Source organism: Lynx rufus, unplaced genomic scaffold, assembly GCF_022079265.1.
Source record: "Lynx rufus isolate CCGP_SWC_20201006 ecotype Redwood Valley unplaced genomic scaffold, mLynRuf1.p SCAF_16, whole genome shotgun sequence".
In the NCBI taxonomy this organism is placed as follows: domain Eukaryota; kingdom Metazoa; phylum Chordata; class Mammalia; order Carnivora; family Felidae; genus Lynx; species Lynx rufus.
In genome coordinates, this window is record NW_025814830.1 from 11,747,411 (window position 1) to 11,768,835 (window position 21,425).

Genomic DNA, 21,425 nt, shown 5'->3' on the forward strand with positions numbered 1-21,425 from the left:
CCCAAGATCAACATGACCATCTCATTAGGCTGTGGGACGTTCTCACAGCTACCCGGCCCGGCTCAGCTGTGGCCAGTGGTGCTGGGATCACTCAAGAACTCGTCCTGTGGCCTGGGAGTGTGTGGATGACCCACTCTACCTATTCAGTGTCTGAAGAGCATGGGGTCCAGATGCACACCATGCTGAGCCTGGCTGGTGACAGGGACAGCACCTCTGCCCATCCCTGTGCGTCTCCCCTCAGAGCTTATCTCGCCATTTGAGCCAGAAGAAGCCAGGGCTGCAGCAAGAGGCTGGAGAGACCCCCGAGTTGGGATTATCAGCTCTGCAAATGAGGTCAGCCAGACACCTCTGCATTTGAAGAACAACAAAAACCACGCAAGTCTCAGCCCACACCTGCCCTTGCAAACAGGAGATTCTGTTTCTGCGGCTGCCTTATAAAGGCGGCAGGCTGACAGCTCTCCTAATGAGGGCAGGGAGCGGGGCTCATCTGTCTGGTCATGCCCTCCCTGGCCTGGTCTCCCCAAAGCCTCCCCAAAGCTGGAGAAGGAACTTGCAGACTTTCACTTTTGCTTCAGTTGGCCCCTACCTGCAGGTCCAGGGAGTCTGTGTGGCCTCTCGCGCACCTCCAGTTTTGGAGTCGTCCGGCAGGCGGGCTGGCTTACCGTGTGCACACGTGTGGGCATGGGTGTGGGTGCAAAGCAAGGCGGGGGGGGGGGGTAGTCTGCTGGGGAGCTCGCCTGCGGACTTACTTTGGCTCGACTTGCCCCTGCAGAGCCTGGCGCGGGTGTGGCCGGGCCAAGGCGCCACAAGAGGGCTGAGAGAAGGGGACGCCTGGGGTTAGACTGGAGTCCCAAGGCCGGGAGACTGGGGAGGTGGGAGAGGGGAGGCCAAGCCCTTGGCTGAAGGATTTCGCCGTGCCCAGAACTGCCCCCTACCAAGGTCAGAGCAAACGAGAAGGGGCGGATGGAGCCACCACCCCTGGGCATGCGCACAGCGTTCTGAGGCGGTGGAACACGGTGGGGCCAGGACACCTGGATTGAGGTTTGTTGGCCACTTAGTAGCTGTACAACCCTGCGCAAGTGACGGGTCCACTCTGGGACTCAGCTTGCTCGTCTGTAAAGTGAGGATGACGCCAGCCCTGTGAGGTCACATGTATGTAGCCCTCAGGGTCCCCTCATCTCACCTCCCCTTTGGCTCACTCTGTTCCTGACCCCCTTTCTGGTCTGTCAACAAGCCAAGGGCCTTTGTCCTAATGGCCACTCCCCCCTGCAAGGCCTTTCTTCTGGCTCCATCTCACCTTCAGGCCTTCCCTGACCACCCTGTCCAAAGTCAGACAGCGCTCTTTACTTCCTCACACCCAGTATCTCCCAGCTGGTGTCTCTAGAGCACCTCCTACAGGCCAAGGGCTGTTCTCTGTGCGTTACAAAGCTTTTCTCCAACTTCCCAACTGCCTTTGGGGAAAGGACCTATTACTGTCCTCATTTTACAAATGAAGAAACCGAGGCACAGGGTAAGAGGCCACTAGCCCAGGGCCACAGTTACTACGGGGCAGAGCTAAGATTCAAACCTAGGTAATCTCACCGTAGAGCCTGCCTTCCCCACTATGCACAACTGCCTCCCCCTCTGCTATGTGAAATCATCCTATTTGCTTACTTGTCTGCCTCCCCTGATCCATTCGGTAGCTCTATGAGGGCCAAGGCCTTGACTGTCTCCTGTGCAACTGTGTTTCCAGCACTTGGAAGGTAGTGATTTTCTCTCTCTCTCTTTCTGTCTCCGGTCACCTCTGGAGGTTGCTAGGGTACCAACTCATTATTCTGAAAGCTGCATTTACCTTGCCTTTTCCATATAATAAATTACACCTCAGAGTAACCAAATAGTTACGGAAGGAACATTCTTTTTAGAAAAATTTCAGTCAATAAATGAAGGAGAAATGATGGAATTGAGAATACCACTCGCTACCACGTGATGCATGAGAAAATAACTGATCTAGGCAATCATGTCGAAGAGCTGCTGAGGGGGACAATGCATAATGACGGGTCAGCTGCTACCATCTGAATCCTCCGACTGCCCTTAGGGTCACTCACGGAGGGCCAACCAGACACGTGGTGCCTCTTGACAGACACACACCTAGGAAGTGGTGTTACCAAAAGAAATTTAACCAGAATTGGATCAAGCTTCTACATCAAACTCCAGTTTACAGGAAATTCATGTGCTAGAGAAACAGGGTAAAGGACATCAGAGGGATGCAAGCAGCTAAATCCAGGAAGTGAGAAACTCTGAAGGACAAGTAACCTGGCTTCTTCCCAAACTAAACTGCAAGGGGAATAGAAAAGGGGAAAGAGAAGCTTATAGGTTAAGAGAGCCTAAAGACACCCATCAACCACATACAACAGGAGGAGCCTGATTAACAAAACAACTCTTCTAAAAACATTTTTCTTTTTTTAATTTTAGGGGGAGAGTGGCAGAGAGGGAGAGAATCTTTTTTTTTTTTTTTTTGAACATTTAAAAAAATTTTTTAACATTTATTTATTTTTGAGACAGAGAGAATCAGAGCATGAACAGGGGAGGGTCAGAGAGAGAGGGAGACACAGAATCCGAAACAGGCTCCAGGCTCTGAGCCGTCAGCACAGAGCCCGATGCGGGGCTTGAACTCACGGACTGCGAGATCATGACCTGAGCTGAAGTCGGGCGCTTAACCAACTGAGCCACCCAGGCGCCCCGAGAGAGAGTATCTTAAGAAGGCTCTGTCTGGGGCGCCTGGGTGGCGCAGTCGGTTAAGTGTCCGACTTCAGCCAGGTCACGATCTCGCGGTCCGTGAGTTCGAGCCCCGCATCAGGCTCTGGGCTGATGGCTCAGAGCCTGGAGCCTGTTTCCGATTCTGTGTCTCCCTCTCTCTCTGCCCCTCCCCCGTTCATGCTCTGTCTCTCTCTGTCCCAAAAATAAATAAACGTTGAAAAAAAAAATTAAAAAAAATAAGAAGGCTCTGTGCTGAGCCCCACATGGGGACTGTGAGATCATGACCTGAGCCGAAATCAAGAGTCAGATTCTTAACTGACTGAGCCAGCCAGGTGCCCCAACAAAACAATTGTTTTTAAAAAAGATCTCTCTGATACAAGAGAAAGGTAAACACAGATGGGTGATTGATACTGACTTACTGTTAAAATTTTTAAGCATCATCATAATTTTTTAGAGGTGCTTATTGAGTAGAGATACATTCTAAACATTGGGATGGATTCAAATGATACAAGATAGGGGTTCAAATAATCCAAGATAGGGAGGTACAGAGATTGAAAAAAAAGAAAACCCAGGGGGCGCCTGGGTGGCGCAGTCGGTTAAGCGTCCGACTTCAGCCAGGTCACGATCTCGCAGTCCGGGAGTTCGAGCCCCGCGTCAGGCTCTGGGCTGATGGCTCAGAGCCTGGAGCCTGTTTCTGATTCTGTGTCTCCCTCTCTCTCTGCCCCTCCCCCGTTCATGCCCTGTCTCTCTCTGTCCCAAAAATAAATAAACGTTGAAAAAAAAAAAAAATTAAAAAAAAAAAAAATAAAAAATAAAAAAAAAAAAGAAAACCCAAAACTGGCCACATGTTGCTTAGTGTTGAAATGGGGCTCAGTACACTTTTAATATGTTTGAAGTGTTCCAGTAAAAAAAACCCAAACAAACTCTCCGCTGTCTTCCCACTTTCCATGGTATAAAATCTGAGCCTGTCACTGTGTCCATAAGCTCCCCCAAAGGTTGCCCCCACCTCTCACCCCTGTTCCAGCCACACTGGTCTCTCCGTGCTGCACGGACAGATGTGTCACACACACTCACACTCACACTTTGGAGCCTCTGTCCACACTCTGTCTGGGACCCCCTGGCCCAGAGAAGACCACAAGGCTGCCTCCACCCAGTAGCCCTCCCTGATAATGTAAGCAGTTCTCCCACCATAGGGCAGGCCCTTTATTTACTCTGCTTTAGTTTTCTTCTTAAACCTTACTACTGCCTGGTCCTGCATTATATCTATTTAATTACTGCCTGTCCCTCCCTCTAGAACACAAACTTCTAGGGAGCAGGCGCTCTGTCTCGTTACTGCTGTATCCCCAGCTTCGAATGGAGCTTGCACGTACTCGGGGCGCAATAAATATGCGTTGAAGGAGTGAATCCAGTACAGTGTGGCCTCGGGGCAAGCTACTTTTCACGCTGTGTGCATCATCTACAAAATGGAACTGATGAGAGTGCCCACCTCGTGGGGCTGTTACAGACATTAAATGGGACAGTACGCATTTGCAGAGCTTCAACCGTAACTGGCACGCAGTATGTGCTTGATAGTTGCGGACTCTCACCTGGTTGCCGTCGTGGCTCTTCCTCCTGAGAAAGGCCTCGAGTGACAGCACTGGGGCGGGGGCACACGCGGGCTCTCTGGAAGCTGCCAACCCCCACCTGGCTCCCACCTTACAGGGCAGATGCCCTTACCTCCGGGGCGTGCCGTCGTCGAAAGGCGGGATGATGACCACCTTGACAGTGACAGAGGTGCGCAGGAGGTCGATCATCTGATCGTGGGTCAGTGTGACCACGGCCACCTTGCAGATCTCCACCAGTCGGCTACCTTGCCGGAGGCCGGCCTGCCAGGCAAACCCGTAGTCCTCCACCTCGGCCACTGTCCCATCATACTTCACGTGGAAGCCCAGCTGCCCGAGCCCGTTCCGCCGCAGGGTCATGTCCACCGTCTCCCAGCCGTTGGTCATGACCTGTAGGCAACAGGTAGGATCTAGCCTCAGAAACTGTTTGGGGGCCAGCTCTGGACGATCCCTGTACAGATTTCCCCGCTTTGGGGCCAAAGACCCTGCTGACTCCCATCTCTCCCAGGTGATGCCAGGGTATAGGAGCATAAACACCTACCTAGTCTCAGCCTGGACCCCTGACTTCTTTTTTTTTTTTTTTCAACGTTTATTTATTTTTTTGGGGACAGAGAGAGACAGAGCATGAACGGGGGAGGGTCAGAGAGAGAGGGAGACACAGAATCGGAAACAGGCTCCAGGCTCTGAGCCATCAGCCCAGAGCCTGATGCGGGGCTCGAACTCACGGACCGCGAGATCGTGACCTGGCTGAAGTCGGATGCTTAACCGACTGCGCCACCCAGGCGCCCCTGGACCCCTGACTTCTGAAGACGAAACATGGATATGCAACTATATGGCTTATTAGCTTGCAGAGATGGTGGCAGTCAGGAGCCAGCCATGTATTCCAAAGGCCCCTGGCCTCCGTCCTTCCCAGCTATAGCAGTATTATACTTCTTGGCCCCTTGGGGTGGGTGGGCTCTGGGACTTGTTTTGGTCACAACTTGAGCTGTGAGTGGAACTGTCATGTCATTTAGGTTGGGGCATTTACTTGCTAGAGTGAGACACCCCCCCCCCCCCCAATAGGCCTTTCCCCTCTACCACAGCTACCAGGTATATTCCAGATAATGGCTGTTTGGTCAGCTAGAGTTCCAGAGTTAGAACAATGTGGAGCAGAGACCTCTGGTGAACCCAAGATGGACATGTAGTGTGAGCAACAGATAAACCTTTGTTGTTCTCTTTTTTTTTTAATATATGAAATTTATTGTCAAATTGGTTTCCATACAACACCCAGTGCTCATCCCAAAAGATGCCCTCTTCAATGCCCATCACCTACCCTCCTCTCCCTCCCAAACCTTTGTTGTTCTAAGCCACTATTTTATCCTGACACAGTGACTCTGAACAAAGTAAGCCGAGGAGCAACCAACCAGAGATCCTGGGATCTTTTCTGGGTGGGGGCTCGCGCCATATTCTTTACTTCCTCATTCTCAGAGGCACAAACCCCTTCCCAATCTCCTCCTCAGACCGTCCTCCAGCCTGGACCTGACCAGACCACACAAGGCCTTGCTTCATCCACGTGTGGTTTTTGCCATGATATTGTATACTGTAAACAGGAGGACCCGCGGAAGAGGACCTCAGCCCTTCAGCATGTCCTTAGGGATTCTCTCCTCTTCTTGGGAGAAAAGAACCTAACAAGCCACGGCTACAGCTATTAAACAAGTCACATCGAGATCTGTCTGCCCTCTCCTAAAACTGGATTAAGGAAACAGAACGTGTAATAGTTCAAATTGCCTGTGAGAAGCTATTCCCTGGCTAGAAGTTATGGTATTTGAACATACTTGTTACAACAGTGGCTTTCACACTTTTTCTGGCCACTACGCACATTAAGCAGGTTGTATGTCACAAACCAGTCTATGCATTCACACGTGCATTAACCCACAAATATTCCTTGCAATCCAAATCGATCACATTCCTGAGTGTAGGTAGCAGGAAATGAAGAGTGTGGACGGGAAAGGACTCACCTGAAGACATAACCACATTTGACGCAGATGGGGAGAATTTGGAAAGTGGGGGAACAAATGTAGCACTGGGGCAACACCTCACATAGGACTACTCATCCTTACTTACTGGGATGGATTGCGATACTCTGTCTTCTTTCCTATCCTGTCCTCAAAAATTCTTGATTGAGACCCAGTAATTGATTTCACAGTCCAACTTGTTCATGTGACAAGAAAGAATTATTGTTCCTTCTTTATGTGTGACAATGACAAGACAGTTGTTTTTTGGGGGGTCTGTGCATTTTCAGGATAAATGTGAAATGTGTACAGATGATATGATAGGATGTCTAGGATTTGTTTCGAAATAATCAGGTGGAAGGGAAGGGAGGGAAGGAAGAAACAAGACTGGCCACGGGCTGGCTGATAATCGCGGAAAAGTGGTGAAGGCCCAGGAGTTCGCTAGGTGAGTCTCTTTACTTTGGTGTATGTTCGACATTTTCCATAGTTAAAAAGTTTAAAAAACCGGTTGCAGAGGAAAGCCTGGTGTCCAGTGCATCAGAAGAGAAAGTTGTGACTGACTTCATCCTAGCTCGTGACTTCTGCTTGGGGAGTCAAAATTCTTCTCCTTGAAGCAGTCACCTCTGTGTCCACAGAATCTGGTTGTGGGTTACAGAGAAACGTCTGGTGTGTCTGTGCCCCTGACCAATTAGGCCACACCAGCCCAGGAGGGGGTGGGGAGGGCCTGACCTTCCTCAGAGGCTTCAGCGAGGCTGCTGACTGCCGTCCATTCTCCACTCTTCCCTTCCTCCTTTCAGTACCAAGACCTCCCACAGCAAAACAGATTTGGATGGGCGCACAGCCACCCGGCTGAGGCCCCCCATGTCTCAGCTTCTCTCGCAGCTAGGTATGGACATATGACTTGGTTTTGGCCAACAGCGCAGGAGTGGAAGTGATGGAATTTCTAGGTTGTGCTCTTCAAAATAAAATTGCTTGCCCTCCACACTCACGCCTTCTGCCTCCCCACAGACAGGAACGGGGATATGGAGTCATACCAACCAATACAGAAGGAAAATGAGGTGTCACAAGACAAAAGGGGTGTAAGTCCCTGAGCTGTCCCTGCCACCTTGAGCAGCCTGGGCATTAACTACAAGAGAAAGAAACTCCCACCTTGTTTTGGCCACTGGATCTCTCAGTCTCTTTTAGCAGCTCAGCCTGTAGCGACCCACTACAGTTGTTTTCGATCATTTTGGAGAGAGAGGAGAGAGCCGGTAACTGAACTCTGTAGCTGCTGTCTCTTAAAAGCCTTTTTTTTTTTTTTTAAATGTTTATTTATTTTTCAGAGGGTTGGGAGGGGCAGAGAGAGAGGGGGACAGATGATCCGAAGCAGGTTCTGCTCTGACAGCAGAAATCCCAGTGAGGGGCTCGATCCCATGAACTGTGAGATCATGACCTGAGCTTGACACTTAGCCGACTGCACCACCCAGGCACCCCAAACCTTTTTTTTTTTCTTTTAAGTTAATTTATTTTGAGAGAGACACAGAGAGAAAGACAGAGAATCCCAAGCGGCACTGTCAGCACAGAGCCCGATGCGGGGCTTGAAGTAACAAAATGTGAGATCATGACCTGAGCCAAAGTCACGAGTCAGATGCTTAACCAACCGAGCCTCCCAGGCACCCCTGCTCTCTTAAATGTCTGACAATTCTGTCCCCTTTGCTTTTCTAACAAACCAAAGGAAGCCCCACCTGAAGAACAGAAGCATTCCTGACGTTTACAAGATTCTAGAAAGGCCCCACGGCACAGGGAACACCTTACGAGACCAAACACATACCTGTTCAGAGGACCCTCTGCCAGGCCAACCCTGCCTTTTTAAAGTTCATCTTCCTGGGGACTGATCTGTGTGTGCCAGGCACTGATTAAGCCCTTCATATGCCCAATTTCACCATTATCTCACTTGTGAAGCAGGTACAACTGCTTTGCTTATCTTTCAGATGTTAAGACCTGTACAGACCTGACTTTTTAACTCTTGCTTTTACCTTCCACGCTGTATTCCCCGCTGCCCCCTTTTTTTATTTCCCCCTCATTCTTCACCAGGACGATTCCTACTTCTTGTTCTGATCTCGGTTTAAAAGTTATTTCCTCAGGGAGCCCCCCATCCCAGGCTCACAAGCTGGGGTACTCGGTGGGCAGTGTACATGAGACGCAAGTTGGTGGAATGTGGCTAAATGCTGCACTTGTGCCCCATCTGAAGCGGGCACTTACGGCCTTGCTTCGGCTGACCTGTGCAAATGCACGTCCAGCACAGCCAGATCCCCCGGAAAGACACACTTCTATGAAGTCTTCCGAATGCTAAGCTTTGGTAACCAACTGAGTATGTCTGGGGGCTACATCCAACCTGTGGGCTTGAGACCTCTCCCCACGATAGGTTCCCTGGCATCCTCAATACTTCCTCTTTAACCTCTCGGCACTTGTAACTCCTTGTTCGGTATCTGCCTCAGATGGGAGTCCCGGGAGGGCGGCCACGGCCCATCACGGTCACTGCTGTGTCCCAGCACTGTCCGGCTCAGAGACAGGGGCATAACTTAACAAACGAAGGATGTCTGACTCCTGGCTCTGCTGGGGAGGGCAGGGACTCCTTGCCCTGGAGGGCTCTGCGCAGCAGACAGATTTGCCATCATGAGTCATTTAAGATGGGCTTGTCCCTTCGCAGAAGATGGCTTACGTCATCACTTCCTGGCCACCTGGTTCCTCAGTGGGCTTTGGGGCACTGAGATTGTGAGGAGGGCTGCGGTAACGGGCTGCAAAACACTGTGCCAACAGTAGGCTCGGGGGTGGGTGTGGGACGGAGTGGCACAGAGAGGATGTGGGTAAAATGTGTAACCTGGCGCGGTGCCTGGCACGGTCACTGCACAAGAAACGTGAGCTGCTGTCAGGATTTGGGGAGGAAGAATCCTCTCGTGTTAAAGAACCCAGGTACTTAACTCTCTCTGGGTTCCAGATTCCTCATCCGTGAAGTGGGGATGATAATGGTATCTCCCTCACCGGGTTTTTGTGAGGAGAAAATGCCAAGTCGTGCAAGGCACTGAGCAGGGTCGGACAGCCCTCCACAAATGTTTGCTCTTGCTATTAATATAGGGTAGTGATGCACCCATGCGTTCAGTACAAGTTCACTGAGCGTCTCCTGCATACGGGCTTGAGTGCTAAGGACAGCGCAATGAACAACAGATACACAAATACACTTTGTGTGGTGGTAAGTGCCATGGAGAAAATTAAAGCAGGGTAAGTGGGTGGAATATGCTCAGTCGGGGTGGGGGGTTGCGATTTTACATATGAGGCCTCCCTGATAAGATGACACGTGACTAAAGTGCTCCAGCGAGAGAGTGCGGGCAGTGGAAAGGCTGGTTGCCTGCCTAGCACACTCGGGAAGCAGCAAAGGTCTGTGTATCCAGGGCAGAGAGAACGACAGGATGCCAGATCACGCGGGGTCTCACAGGCTACTGCAAGGACTCTGGCTTTCACCTAGGGTGGGCAGACGGTTCTGAGCATAGCAGTGATGGGACCAGACCCCTTGGGGCTGCCTTACTGAGGACAGAACATAGGGAAGCAAGGGTGGAGGCGAGGGAGACAGGGAGGAGGTGACTGCAGAGTCCAGGAGAGGCTGGGGGAGGCTGTGGAAGGGGAGGGGTGGCTGGAGACTGCCCACCGGAGCCAGACGGGATGTGGGTGTGAGAGGAAGAGAACAGCAAGGCTGATGCCAAGGCTTTTGACTTCGACAAATGGAGCAACGGACTTGCCCTTTATGTTAACAGGAAAATTCTGGGGGGCAGGGGAGGAAAACCAGGAGTTTGCTCTTGGACATGTTTCAGGGGCTTAGAGACACCTGGGCGGAGATGCCGATAAGCTACCAGTCTCGAGTTTGGACACAGATAGGTTCTGGAGTCAGGAAAACCTGGATTCAGATCCCAGTCTGCCATCTGCTGGCTGCATGACCTTATGTGAGTATCTATACCTCTCTGAGCCTCAATTTCCTCATCTTGTCAAGTGGAGATACGAACAGTACCTACACTCCATGGGGTGGTGAAAGACTGTGAGATCACGCACGTAAAATGCTTATTAGCACAGACTCAGGGTTCAATTAAACTCATTCAACTAGCCAACCAATTAGTATTTACTGAACACCTACTACGTGCCAGGCAGTCCTGATGGAGGCATGGGACATACACAAGTGAATAAAACAGATGGAGGCCCTGGTTCTCCGACCCCACATCCGTGTTGCTACCAAAAACTAATGTTGTTACCTAAAGCTAAGCATGAATTTTGGGTGAGGAAAGCTGAGGGCAGGGCCTTATCAATCCAACCTGAATTTAATGAGACAGTGCAAAGGCCCAGAAGGGTGAACATGGTGGGATCTGGAGGTCACAGCCCACCAAGTCAGGCAAGCTTGTCTGGGCAACATAACTCATCCAATCCTTAAAACTTTCACGTGACGTATGGTAATTTTTGTTCCCATTTTTCAGATGGGGAAACTGAGTCACACAGCAGTTAAGAACTTGGCTCAAGGTCGCACGGCTGGCCAGTGGCAGTGCCAGGACTTGAAGCCAGGCCTTCTAACTCTAGAACCCGGGTCCCATGTTACGCACCCTTCCCTATCTCACATGCACGACCTGCCCTCCTGTTAAACCCACCAAGAGCCCATTGCTGACTACAGCGTTCCCTTTCACAGAGCTCAGATGTGGCCCGAGTACTTCTTACCACAGTGCTTCAAGCCTTCACCAACCTAGCTGTCACCCGACTTGAAATCTGTCACTCTTGCTTTGACCACCAGTCTGAGTCGGAGAGGTCTACCAGGAGTTTAGGGTAAGAATTCACCCAGACTGTGAACCTTCGTCTTTTAACAGAGGAAGTTAAGCCACTCAGGTTTATCGTGATTACTGATGTGGACTTATTCCCGCTATATAATTTTCTGTTTGTTTGTTTCTTGTACTGTGCTTTCTCATGTTCTCCCCAGGTCCCTGCTTATGCCCTATCCTTTAGTGGCCTGGAAGCTTTTCATTCTATTTTAATTCTTCCCCAAAGTACCCTTACATTTTGAATGTAAGCATAAACTTCTATCTCCTATCAACTTCTAGAGTGAATAAATACATCTCTGTCTTCCCAAGGTGATGACAATGGAGAGCCTTGGATCCCTGGCCCGAACCTTCCCTAGAAAAGAACCCAGGGTGCAGGGCCCACAAGCCCCCCTAGTGTGTAAGGGGCAATTCTGGTTCTCTTGGGGCCAGTTAGTGTCCTGGCCTGACTGACTGGGCTGGGGTGGGGGTGGGGGGAGTGGTTCCCTAAGGCCTGGGCCAAACCACAGAAGTGCTGTACCACTGCCGAGCTCTCGCCCTTACCTTCAGTCTCTGGACGATTTCCCTTATGTCGTCCACAGAGCCTTCCGTGGACTGCACGAAGATGTGGTCCCCTCGCCCATAGAAGATTTTGAGAGTGGAGGAGTCTGGGGTCCAGCCGATGACATCCCCACAGTAGCAGTTGAACACCACCTCCTTGGTGCGAAGGTCCAGGAGCACCACAAACTCATTGGAAATCCCCAAAATGCAGTCAATTTCTACCCCCTGGGCATAGTCCTGGGCCGCCACCCTCCAGGCGATGGCGCCTGCGCTGTGCTGCTCAGCGCCTGCCCGTGCTTTTGTCTTTTCCTTCTTCTTGGAGGTCAGGGAGATGAGGTTAAATTTGCCAGTGGAGTCAATGGGTGTGTTAGAGACACAGTTTTCAGCCAGGTCCTTGAGGTACTCCTGGCGGGTCCTGGTGGCCATGGTGTGGAATTTGTCAGACTTGTGTGCAGCGTTCTCGGCATTAATCACCTTGGCCAGCAAGAAGTCTCTGAAGACATCAGACTTGCGGAATGTGGTTCCACTGGGGATGGGGGGACCAAAAGCAGGAGCATCTTTGGATCGGGTCACAGCCATACTGAGGAGGGAGAAACAGATGGTAGAAAGAAAGGCACTTGAGATTCCCTTCAGAAAGAAAACATGCAATCAGACACAGGAGTGTGCTTTGTAGGAATGGAAATAGTTACGTCTAGTAAGTTGCTGGCTAGACTGGAAACTTTCGACAGCCTTAGGGCGTGTATACGCATTTTTTTACTTCCTAGAACATCCACTGCTGTTAGAACATGCACTTCTGTTCAAAGAAGAATTCTCCTACTGCTCTTCCATTTCGGTTATTCTCATCTCACATACATATAAACTGTGTGGTAGGTTACAGTTTGGCAAACACTCACTCCTCCCTCTCCACCTTTGAGGGGAGATACATCCCCACCCTACTGATCCTGGGTAACTTGATTTAGCCAATGGTTTTCAAGCAAGGCATGCCTCCTGCGCTCCTGCCTTCTCCGGGAGCTAAACATGCCCCGTGGGGGCCCCAGATGGATGAGGGACACCTGTAGCAGACCTGGACCCAATCTGTGGCCGGGAGCCAAGGCCAGTCAGACCTGTGGATGTGTGGGCCAGAGAGACATGTTAATGTCTGTGAGCCACTTGAGTTTTCGGGTGGTTTGTTAAGCAGCATTATTATCGGAACATCTGACTGATACAGGACATTTATGTGATTTACTTCTTTCAAACATTTGTGTGACATTGTTTAACATACTTTGTAAATCTTCTCTACGTGGGTTATTTTGAAAATTCATTGTAACGAGAGGTTAGAAGGTACCCTTCCTACTTCAGTTCCGACCAAGGTGCCGTGGGGACAGAAATGAAATAGCGAATGGATGAGAAAGTAAAAAGGAAATAATCTAAAACCTGTTCTGCCAAACCAATGAACCTTCTTACCCCCTACGCAAACTACAGAGGGAGCTGCTGGAAGGAACATCTTTGGAGAAAGCTGGGTGGCGAACACCATCATCTCTGCACCCACTCTCGCTGGCAGCAGGGGCCTCTGAGGTGAGCCTGTAGTCAAGAGGAGCCTGGGGGACCAGGAGGGTGCACAGGGAGCCCAGAGAATTCGCAGTCAGCTGTGGTCACAGTCCCAGGGACACTCCCCTGCCTCCCATTTCCTCCTCGTGCTCCAACCCTCGACAGGCCAGAAACAGGTCAACATGGAACAGAGGAGAGGTGAGAAGGAGCAGCCCTGAGCTGGGAGGTGGGAGAATTTGCTGAGAAGTCAAATCTGGAGATTTGATGAGTATCAGATGTGTTGTTCCAATGACCAAACTGAGTGGAGACTCCAGTGGCTATAGAGCAGCCGATTTCTACAGTCAGGAAGTCAGGCAGAGAGGCTACGGCTCCTCCCAGAGTCACCACCCAGGGGCAGGGGAGCGCGACACTGGCTGGAAGATGTTAAAGGGTGGTGGAGACACCATAAGCTATGCTGTTTACATGATGATGATTAAAAGCAGTATGAGTTGCTGGAAATGAGTGAGCAGTCAGCTTGCTAAGATTTTCTTAGAGCATTGTATTCATCCTCCACAAAAACCTCACCTTATGAGTACTGCGTTAGGAGAGATTTCCTAATGCTTCTCTTCCTACCGTAGGATAATTTTTAAATAACGAGATTCCTAACTAAAACATATTCCATGGAACCCAAACACAGTGTAAGGCTTGTTTGGGTTCTGACTCCCAAGCCCCCACCCTCCCCCAACGTGACAAAGGGGGGCAGTGTAACATTCCTGCATCTATTTGACAAGCATTTCTGGGATGCTCTCTTGGACGCTGGGGATACAGCAGTCCCTGGCCTCCAGAGCTTTATAATCCAGGAAGAGAGGCATACTAAACAAACTTACAAATTAATTTATAAAGACAAAGGAAGTGAATGGGGTACAGACAGAGCAACAGAAGGACCTGATACGGACAGGGAGACCCCAGGAGGGCCTCTCTGAAGAAGTGATTATTACACTGGGATCGGAGGCTGAGTAGGAGCCAGAGGAAGAGCTGAGGGGAGGGCCCTGCAGGCAGTGGGCGCTGCACGTTCAACGCCTGACTGCGAAAGACGAGGCTGGGGTGGTCTGAGCCCAGACAGCGAAGAGTCGGACGCTCAAAAGGTCACTGGGGGCCAGGCCTCGCAGGGCCTTGATGGCGTGTTAGCGCTTTTCATCTTGATCGTGAGACCAAGCAATCATTTCACCATCTGGGCTGGCTTGTCACGATCTGCACCCCCAGATCTGGTGTCTGCTGCTCTCCGCCCTGCTCAGTGCCCTGGCAGGTGGGTTTCTGCAGGCTATCACCTTCACCTGGGTTCCCATGCCCTCCAGCTTCCAGTGAATTTGGTCAACAGGAAGCACCAGCAGGAGGTGACAGGAGAGAGAAGTTCAAGAATTTCTTTCTCTTCACGGCCTTCTTGTTGGGCTGGGATAGCGGCTGTGGTTGAGTCCTTGATCCTTCAACTCACAGCCATAGATAGCTCCTGCCTGGTGCCCCCTCTCCCAGAGCCATAGCTCTCTCTAGCTTCCAGAAACTTCTCCCATCCTCTCTAACCTCAAGCCGAAGGGGTGGGTGATGGCTCCCTGCTGCTGGTGGTTCCCAGATGCCTCGCTTTCCTGTACTTGTTCCCCTAACCTAAGCACACCTGTGAATGGACTGTTCACTAACCCTCAGTTAAAACCCTAAGGGAGGCATCTGCTTCCTGAGGGTCCATGATGGACACAGGTGCTAGCAACAAGTGACAACCAGACTGACAACCTGAGAGGATCACCATGGCTGCCCCATGAGGAAAGCACTGGAAGGCGCCTGGGGCAGGAGACTGTCAAAGGAGCCCTTGCACACCCCAGGTGGGTCAGGCCAGATCCCTTGCTCACCACCTCCACTGTTCACTGTCCAGTGACACTCCTCCAGTGCAGGAGTGCCATGTGGGCAGATGCCACACTGAGCTTAGCTGGTCCCCCAGCACCAGCACAGGTGTTCACTATTGATTTAAATAGCGATTTAAACTTGAACAGACCAGGAAGAAACGGATTTCTACCAATGCACAGCGGGTGCAGGTTTGATAGAAAAAGGCACTTTCCAGGGGTGCAGTTCTTCAAAGGCCACACAAACCAGGCAGGTTTTCTGGGCAAAACCGTGTGGGAGTGGCCTTGCCTACAGGACGGGGGATGGACCAGATGACTTCGCCAGTCTTTCTAATTAACGGTATGTTCGCATTGTACGTTACAGCTGTGAACAGCGCTGCGACGGCTCCGGTCAGCACTTGGCTGTGTAGAGTGATGGATTTTGGGTTTCCCCACAGTCCTGATTCATGATTTTAAGAACCATGAAATTACAAGCTGCTGAAGGCTTCTGGACAATCAGAACAGCTGGTCCTTTGCTTCCCAGCAGGACGGACTGGGTTTTCACAGCCCACAGGCTGCAGGGATGCTGGTGTGCCACCCAGAAACGGCACATTGAAACCGGAAAGGACGGCACCTCTTCACACAACCAGGAGACGGTGCGTCACCAGGTCACCTGGTCACTGTAGCTCAGTAAGTATTTCCAGAATATTCACAATTACTCATTTGACAATTCTTTTCTCGGTGCCTAGGATATTTGGGCCAGGCATCTGTCCGGCCAGCAAAAATGTTTTTAGGGCTCACTGTATGGCAAGCCCCGTGACACAATAGATACATGAAGGGGAATGTGACATGGGGTTACTACCTTCAAGGGAGGCAAGAGCCACGCTAATAAGTCATTTTTACAGCATGAGTGCTGCCACAGAAATGTGTTTGGGGACACAGAGGGGACCGGGTGTGGTCTGTCCGGAGAGCAGCTGCCTGTAGGGAAGGAGGGGAGAGGAAGGGAGAGGGTGTGGGAGGGGGTAAGCTTTGGTTGTATCTTTAACATTTTCTTTCTTTAAAAATAAAGAAAAGAGAGAGAGCTGAAGCAAATATGGCGAAATGTTAACATCTGCTAAATCTGGTGGTAGGCACATGGGTGTCTGTTATATTATTTTCTGTGCTTTTCAGGATGTTTAAAATATTGCATAATAAAAATATTTTAAATTAAATTGTAAGAAACAAGAAGGGTTTGTGAATCAGAAGCAAGCAAGCATCCTGGACACCATGCAAAGGCTGGCCTGGAAAGGTGGGGGGTTGGTGGAAGGTTGCCGTGACAGCCCTGGTGGGAGCGTGGGAAGGGGAGAAAGGCCACCCCCATGCCCCCGGCTCAACCCCCTGCCTCTGATGTGCCAGGAGAGGGAGGCCTTCTCCTCTGTGGTGTGTGTGTGTGTGTGTGTGTGTGCACGCGCGAACAACTCCATCTTCTCTCACCAGGGCTACCTTTCAGCTGCCGAGGAACGTGGGACCTCCAAGTGAGCTCTGGCTCTCACAGCCCAGAGGTGTGGGCACGGGTAGCTGCTGCTCAGAGTACCAGATGCAAAGGGGTGAGGACACAGGGGGCCTGTGGCCTGATGCCCCGTGGAGGCCCTGCCATGCAGTGTGCTGGCTCCCAGCAGCCACCTGGGCGGCACGTCCAGGACAGTGTTCTAAGCCACACACGCTACGCGTTGGATCCCCCCCGCCCCCCACCAGCTTCTCTCATACACCCGGCTGACAAAAGAAAACGGGAGATCCCGGCAATTCCTCAAGACTACCAGTGCACGACGCACACACCCTTGGGCCCAGGGACTCCAGTTTCAGGAATTCTCCCATCTGTATAGTCGGACACAAGTGCGATGAGAGCGGATGCAAGGTTGTTCGCTGCCGGATGGAGGGGAAGAGCGGCTGACAGGGAACGGCCCAGGTGCCCATCGATGGGGGGAGATTCTCACGCATCCGCACGATGGAATGAAAAAGCACTTTATGTATTGGTTTGGAGAGATCTCAAGGGTTGGTGAGAAAATACAGGATTCAGAACAGCGTGTGTTATGCTCCATTCGTGTTAAAGAGGTGAAGAAGAATACTTGTAAGCACATGCCGGTGTATGTATGAAACATCAGGATGCACAAGAAACCGCTAACAGGACAGCTGGGTGGTGGGAGACTGTGACCTTTTTTTTACTTTTTTATGTTACATTTTGTACCTTTTGAATTTCAAACCGTTCTCAGAAAATGGAAAATAGTGCTCCCTTGCCCATTCCCCAGAGCTTGCGGTGTTATCCCAGGGGCAAGTGCTGCCCTTGGCCCAGGGCCTAGGTCCTTGATCAGCTGGTTTTCAAGGACGAGGGCTCTCTCCTCACCCCACACCCCAGAGTGCTTTCCATCTGGCCTCTGGGTGCTGGCCACTCTGCTGGTGAGAACTGGGGCTTGGGGAGGATGCTGAATGAGCCTGCGGCCTGTGTCGCCTGTTGATCTATGAACCAGAACCACAGCTCTATCCCTGTCCCCGTCCTTCCAACTTGTGATGTCCCCCTGGGCCACCACTCCTATGCCTCAGCCCTGTGCCCGCTACCCAGGCGTGGCGCAGGGGTGGTTTCACTCTACGATGGGCACCTCACCCCCAACCAGATCAGTGAGCCGCAATTCTGGGGCTTCTTTTCCTGGGAAAGCAAAGCTTTCTTTTTGCTGGATTTGCAGCTGGGAGGACGTTGAGCTCAGAGCTGCCAGCAAATGAGGCAATGTATAGGAAAGTGGAGCAGATCCAGCTACGCCCGAACCTGTCATTTGGGAGCCGATGTATACGAATGCCTTCTGTCTTAAGCCAGGTTGAGGAGGAGTTTTTGTCACTTGCAACCAAAAGATTCCAGGCAACTACAAATCCCCGATGGTCTCCTTATCAACACTGGGGTGACATGCCCCTTTCTCGCTGAGGATCGCTCTCTTGGAAGGCGCGGGAATGTGAGGACAGAGCTTCCCAGAAAGCAACACAGGAGCCGGCCCACCTGGGCGGCTGCTCTCTGCTGGCTGTCTTTCTGCACGCTGCCTGGAGGCTGGGAATCGGCTGCTGTGACTTCCTGTGTGTGCAGGGGTTGGGGGCCGTCCCGGGGCTGTTCCCTGGGGCCCACGTGGGAGGTGCATACCTGTAGCAGACATTATCAGTGCAGGGGTTGTGGGCTCGGACAATGATGAAGACGTGCTGAAAGTGTGAGCGGATGTTCTTGGGGGTGAAAGGCAGCGCCCCCGGCTCCTGGAAGATGATCGTCACAATGTCGTTTCCTATGTGCCTCTTCCTTAGTAGCTGGTGAATGGAAACAGGGGACAGGAGGGCGGCACCAGTTGGCTTGAGGGCCCTGCCTGGACCCTCACAGCAGCCTCCCACCGCCCTGTGGTTCTTGCCCACCCCCCCCCCCCCCCATCTGGTCCCCAAACGCAGCCAGCGAGAGCCCTGGACCTTGGTCGGATCGTGTCTCTCCTCGCTCAGAGCCCTCCAGTGGCTCCACCTCACTCGGGGGAAAAGACCGAGTCCCCGCATGGCCCAGAGGGCCCCATGCCCCCCATGCCACCTGCCCCCACCGCCGCTCTGACATCTCCTCCTACGTTCTCCCTCGCTCACTCTGTTCGACCACGCAGGCCTCCTGCTGCTCCTCAAACATGCCTTGTTTCCTCAAGGCCTCTGCAGTGACTGTTCCCTCGGCATGAAACATTCTTCCCCGTCAACTCCATGTGGCTCCCTCTTTCAGGTCTTTGCTGAGACACCTCCCTCCCATGGAGGCCTTCGCTGACTGTCCCCACGACATGCCCTCTCTCTACTATCCTGCCGCCGTCACTCGACATTTACCGACATTCGGCACACGGTGGCTCTTCCCTCTTCCTTCTGTTTCTGGTCTGTCCCTTCCCACTAACACGTCAGCTCTGCGACGCCAGTGGTTTTGCCTGTTTCGTTTGCGGCCTACTGCTGTGTCCTCGGTGTGAGAGCAGTGCACGGCACACAGCTCTTACACAATGCTCACAGTAGTTAACCTTACGAGTCCATGGACACCCGACCACTGCTGGTCTATAAAATCTACAACGTCACCTGTACCAATGGAAATAATATACACTTGCTGGACCACAAGTCTGTGGGGTTTCTGTTCTTTAGAAACGAGGAAAAGTTGTTTCAGGACAGAATCTGCACGGCACATCCAGGAGAGGAGCTGCAGGAAGCAGGTATTAGCTGTTCTTGCCCACTTAGCACCCTTTCCTTCTTCTCCTGACAGCCACATCCCTCCCCCGTGGGAAAGCACCTGCCTGATCTCTATCAGCGTTTCAAGTTGAGTTGACCCCACTCACCATCCATCCCCAGGGGTGGGCACGTGCTTCCCGCTCGGCCAGTCAGCCCATTCCTTCCCTGCCCCAGGCCCCGGGGACTGGCAAGTGAATAGTCCAACAAGATTCAGCCCTGAAACGTTTCTGGGACACCAGGGAGGCACAGCTGTCTCCCCCCCTGGGGTGGCTACCTTGGTGGGATGTGAGCCGAGGGCAGCTAGGGGGCATCTCTGCCGCTACCTGGGAAGACCTGAAAATAAGGTCACTATGAAGAAAAGCAGAGCTGCAAAATTCAAAGGGTCCCTAACATGCTTTGAGCCCCTGGATCCAGCCGTACCTAACGCTAGCCCTGTGCTGGCACGTCAGAGTTACATAACCCAGTAAAACCCATTTATTATTTATGCCAATTTGGTTCGTATTTCTGTTACTTCTGGTTGAAATAACATTGACTGGTTTGTTCTTCTTTCTCACAGGACCCTGATGACTCAAGAGACCTTGAGGGGAGCTGGGATAGCTACAGGCAAGCAGGGTGGCTAAGGAACAGCTAGGAAAAAACTGATCTCAAACGACACCTGACCTAGCCTCCATCCCCCCAGGTGATGTGACCATGGTGCGGAGGGTCTCCAAGGCCACGGGAGGCAGCAGGAGAGCCCATGCCAGCCAGACAGCCAGCTAACGACCGCGGGGAGGGAGACTGCCTTGGGGTTCAGTTGTGCACCAACTGGAAATCACATGGGACCCCTGCCCTGGGCCCCACTGACCTGCTGCCTGTTGTTGGGGGTGTAAGGGAGCAGGGTGGAGACGTGGAACATGATCTCGTAGTCCTGGTATGTCGTGTAGAGGGAGTGGGTGCCCGTAGAGTCGGCTGCAACAGAAACACCAGTTAGCACCACGTTTCCCAAACCTCTGGGCTTGTGCCACAGCCCACATGCCATCTGTGTTAGTTTTTAGCTTGATGTTTTCACTTCACTCTACTCTTTAAAATTAAATAAATTTAGGTAAAAAGGAAACCTTATGTTAGACACCCACCAGACTGGTAAAAAAAAAAAAAAAATTAAAAGTCTGACCGTACCAAGGGTTGGCGGTGATGTAGAATGACTGGAGCCCTTTATGCGGCTGGTCAGGCGTGCGAATTGGTACAACCACTTTGGAAAACTTTTTCACAACATCTAGTGAACCTAAAGATCAGCTTAATTGATGACTCAACACTTCGTCTCCTAGGATCATAATCCAGAGAAAAGGTACACATGTGCCCTGGGATATGGGTACAGGCACCTTCAAATGTCAGTCACAAGAATGGATCAACCATGAAACGAGCCGCAGTCACCACATGGGCGAATCCCATATATATAATGTTGAATGAAAGATGCCAGACACAAGAGGAGCACGTAGCGTGTGATTCCATTCACGTTACGTTCAAAAACAGGCAAAGCAAATGCTATTTAGAGATGCATGTATAGGTGGCAAAACTATGACTGATAATCACGAGAGTCAGGATGCTGGTTATCTCTAACGGGAGGGGGTTGTGACCAGGCAGAAGCACATCTGATTGTTGGCTCCATGTTTCCGAGGGGGAAAGTGAGGCACAGGGAGGGAGGGACTTGCCTAAGGTCACACTGCAATGCGCAGTGAAGTCTGGACTGGAACTCGGGATGTGGGACTCCAGTGTTTTCTTAACAGGACTCAGTGTTGCTCTTACCCAAATCCCTAAGCTTCAGCCCTAAAGGCCCTGCACGGTGGGTCCCGCCTGCCTTCCTCACTTCATCCTCTCTCTACATGAACTTCCCTGGACAACAGCCTTTAGACCTCGGGGCTTTTGCATGTGCTGTTCCTTTACCTGGAATACTTTCGGGCTACTTCATTGCCTCTTTTATTCCAACTCACTCTTCTCAGGCCACGGGCCATGTTCTCAAGGAGCCCTTCCCCACTCCAACATAAGATCAGGTGCCCCATACATGCTCCTATCATCTTGAACTGCCCAGGGAGGAAGGCTGGGAGGTTTCTGTGGAGCGCATGAATGAGCCCACGAACC

The 21,425-nt window shown here is 51.6% G+C and overlaps 1 protein-coding gene across 2 annotated transcripts in view; it reads right to left on the bottom strand.

Moving 5' to 3' along the window:
* Window positions 1–21,425, bottom strand: part of SIPA1L3 (signal induced proliferation associated 1 like 3) — a 240,854-nt gene that overhangs the window by 63,007 nt on the left and 156,422 nt on the right. For both annotated transcript variants that reach the window (XM_047078134.1, XM_047078132.1), the window contains exons 7-10: window positions 20,155–20,258; window positions 18,229–18,386; window positions 11,698–12,274; window positions 4,453–4,727 (exon numbers count right to left, since the gene is read on the bottom strand). In XM_047078134.1, the coding sequence (XP_046934090.1) occupies window positions 4,453–4,727; window positions 11,698–12,274; window positions 18,229–18,386; window positions 20,155–20,258 (1,114 nt within the window). The remainder of the gene's footprint in view (window positions 1–4,452; window positions 4,728–11,697; window positions 12,275–18,228; window positions 18,387–20,154; window positions 20,259–21,425) is intronic.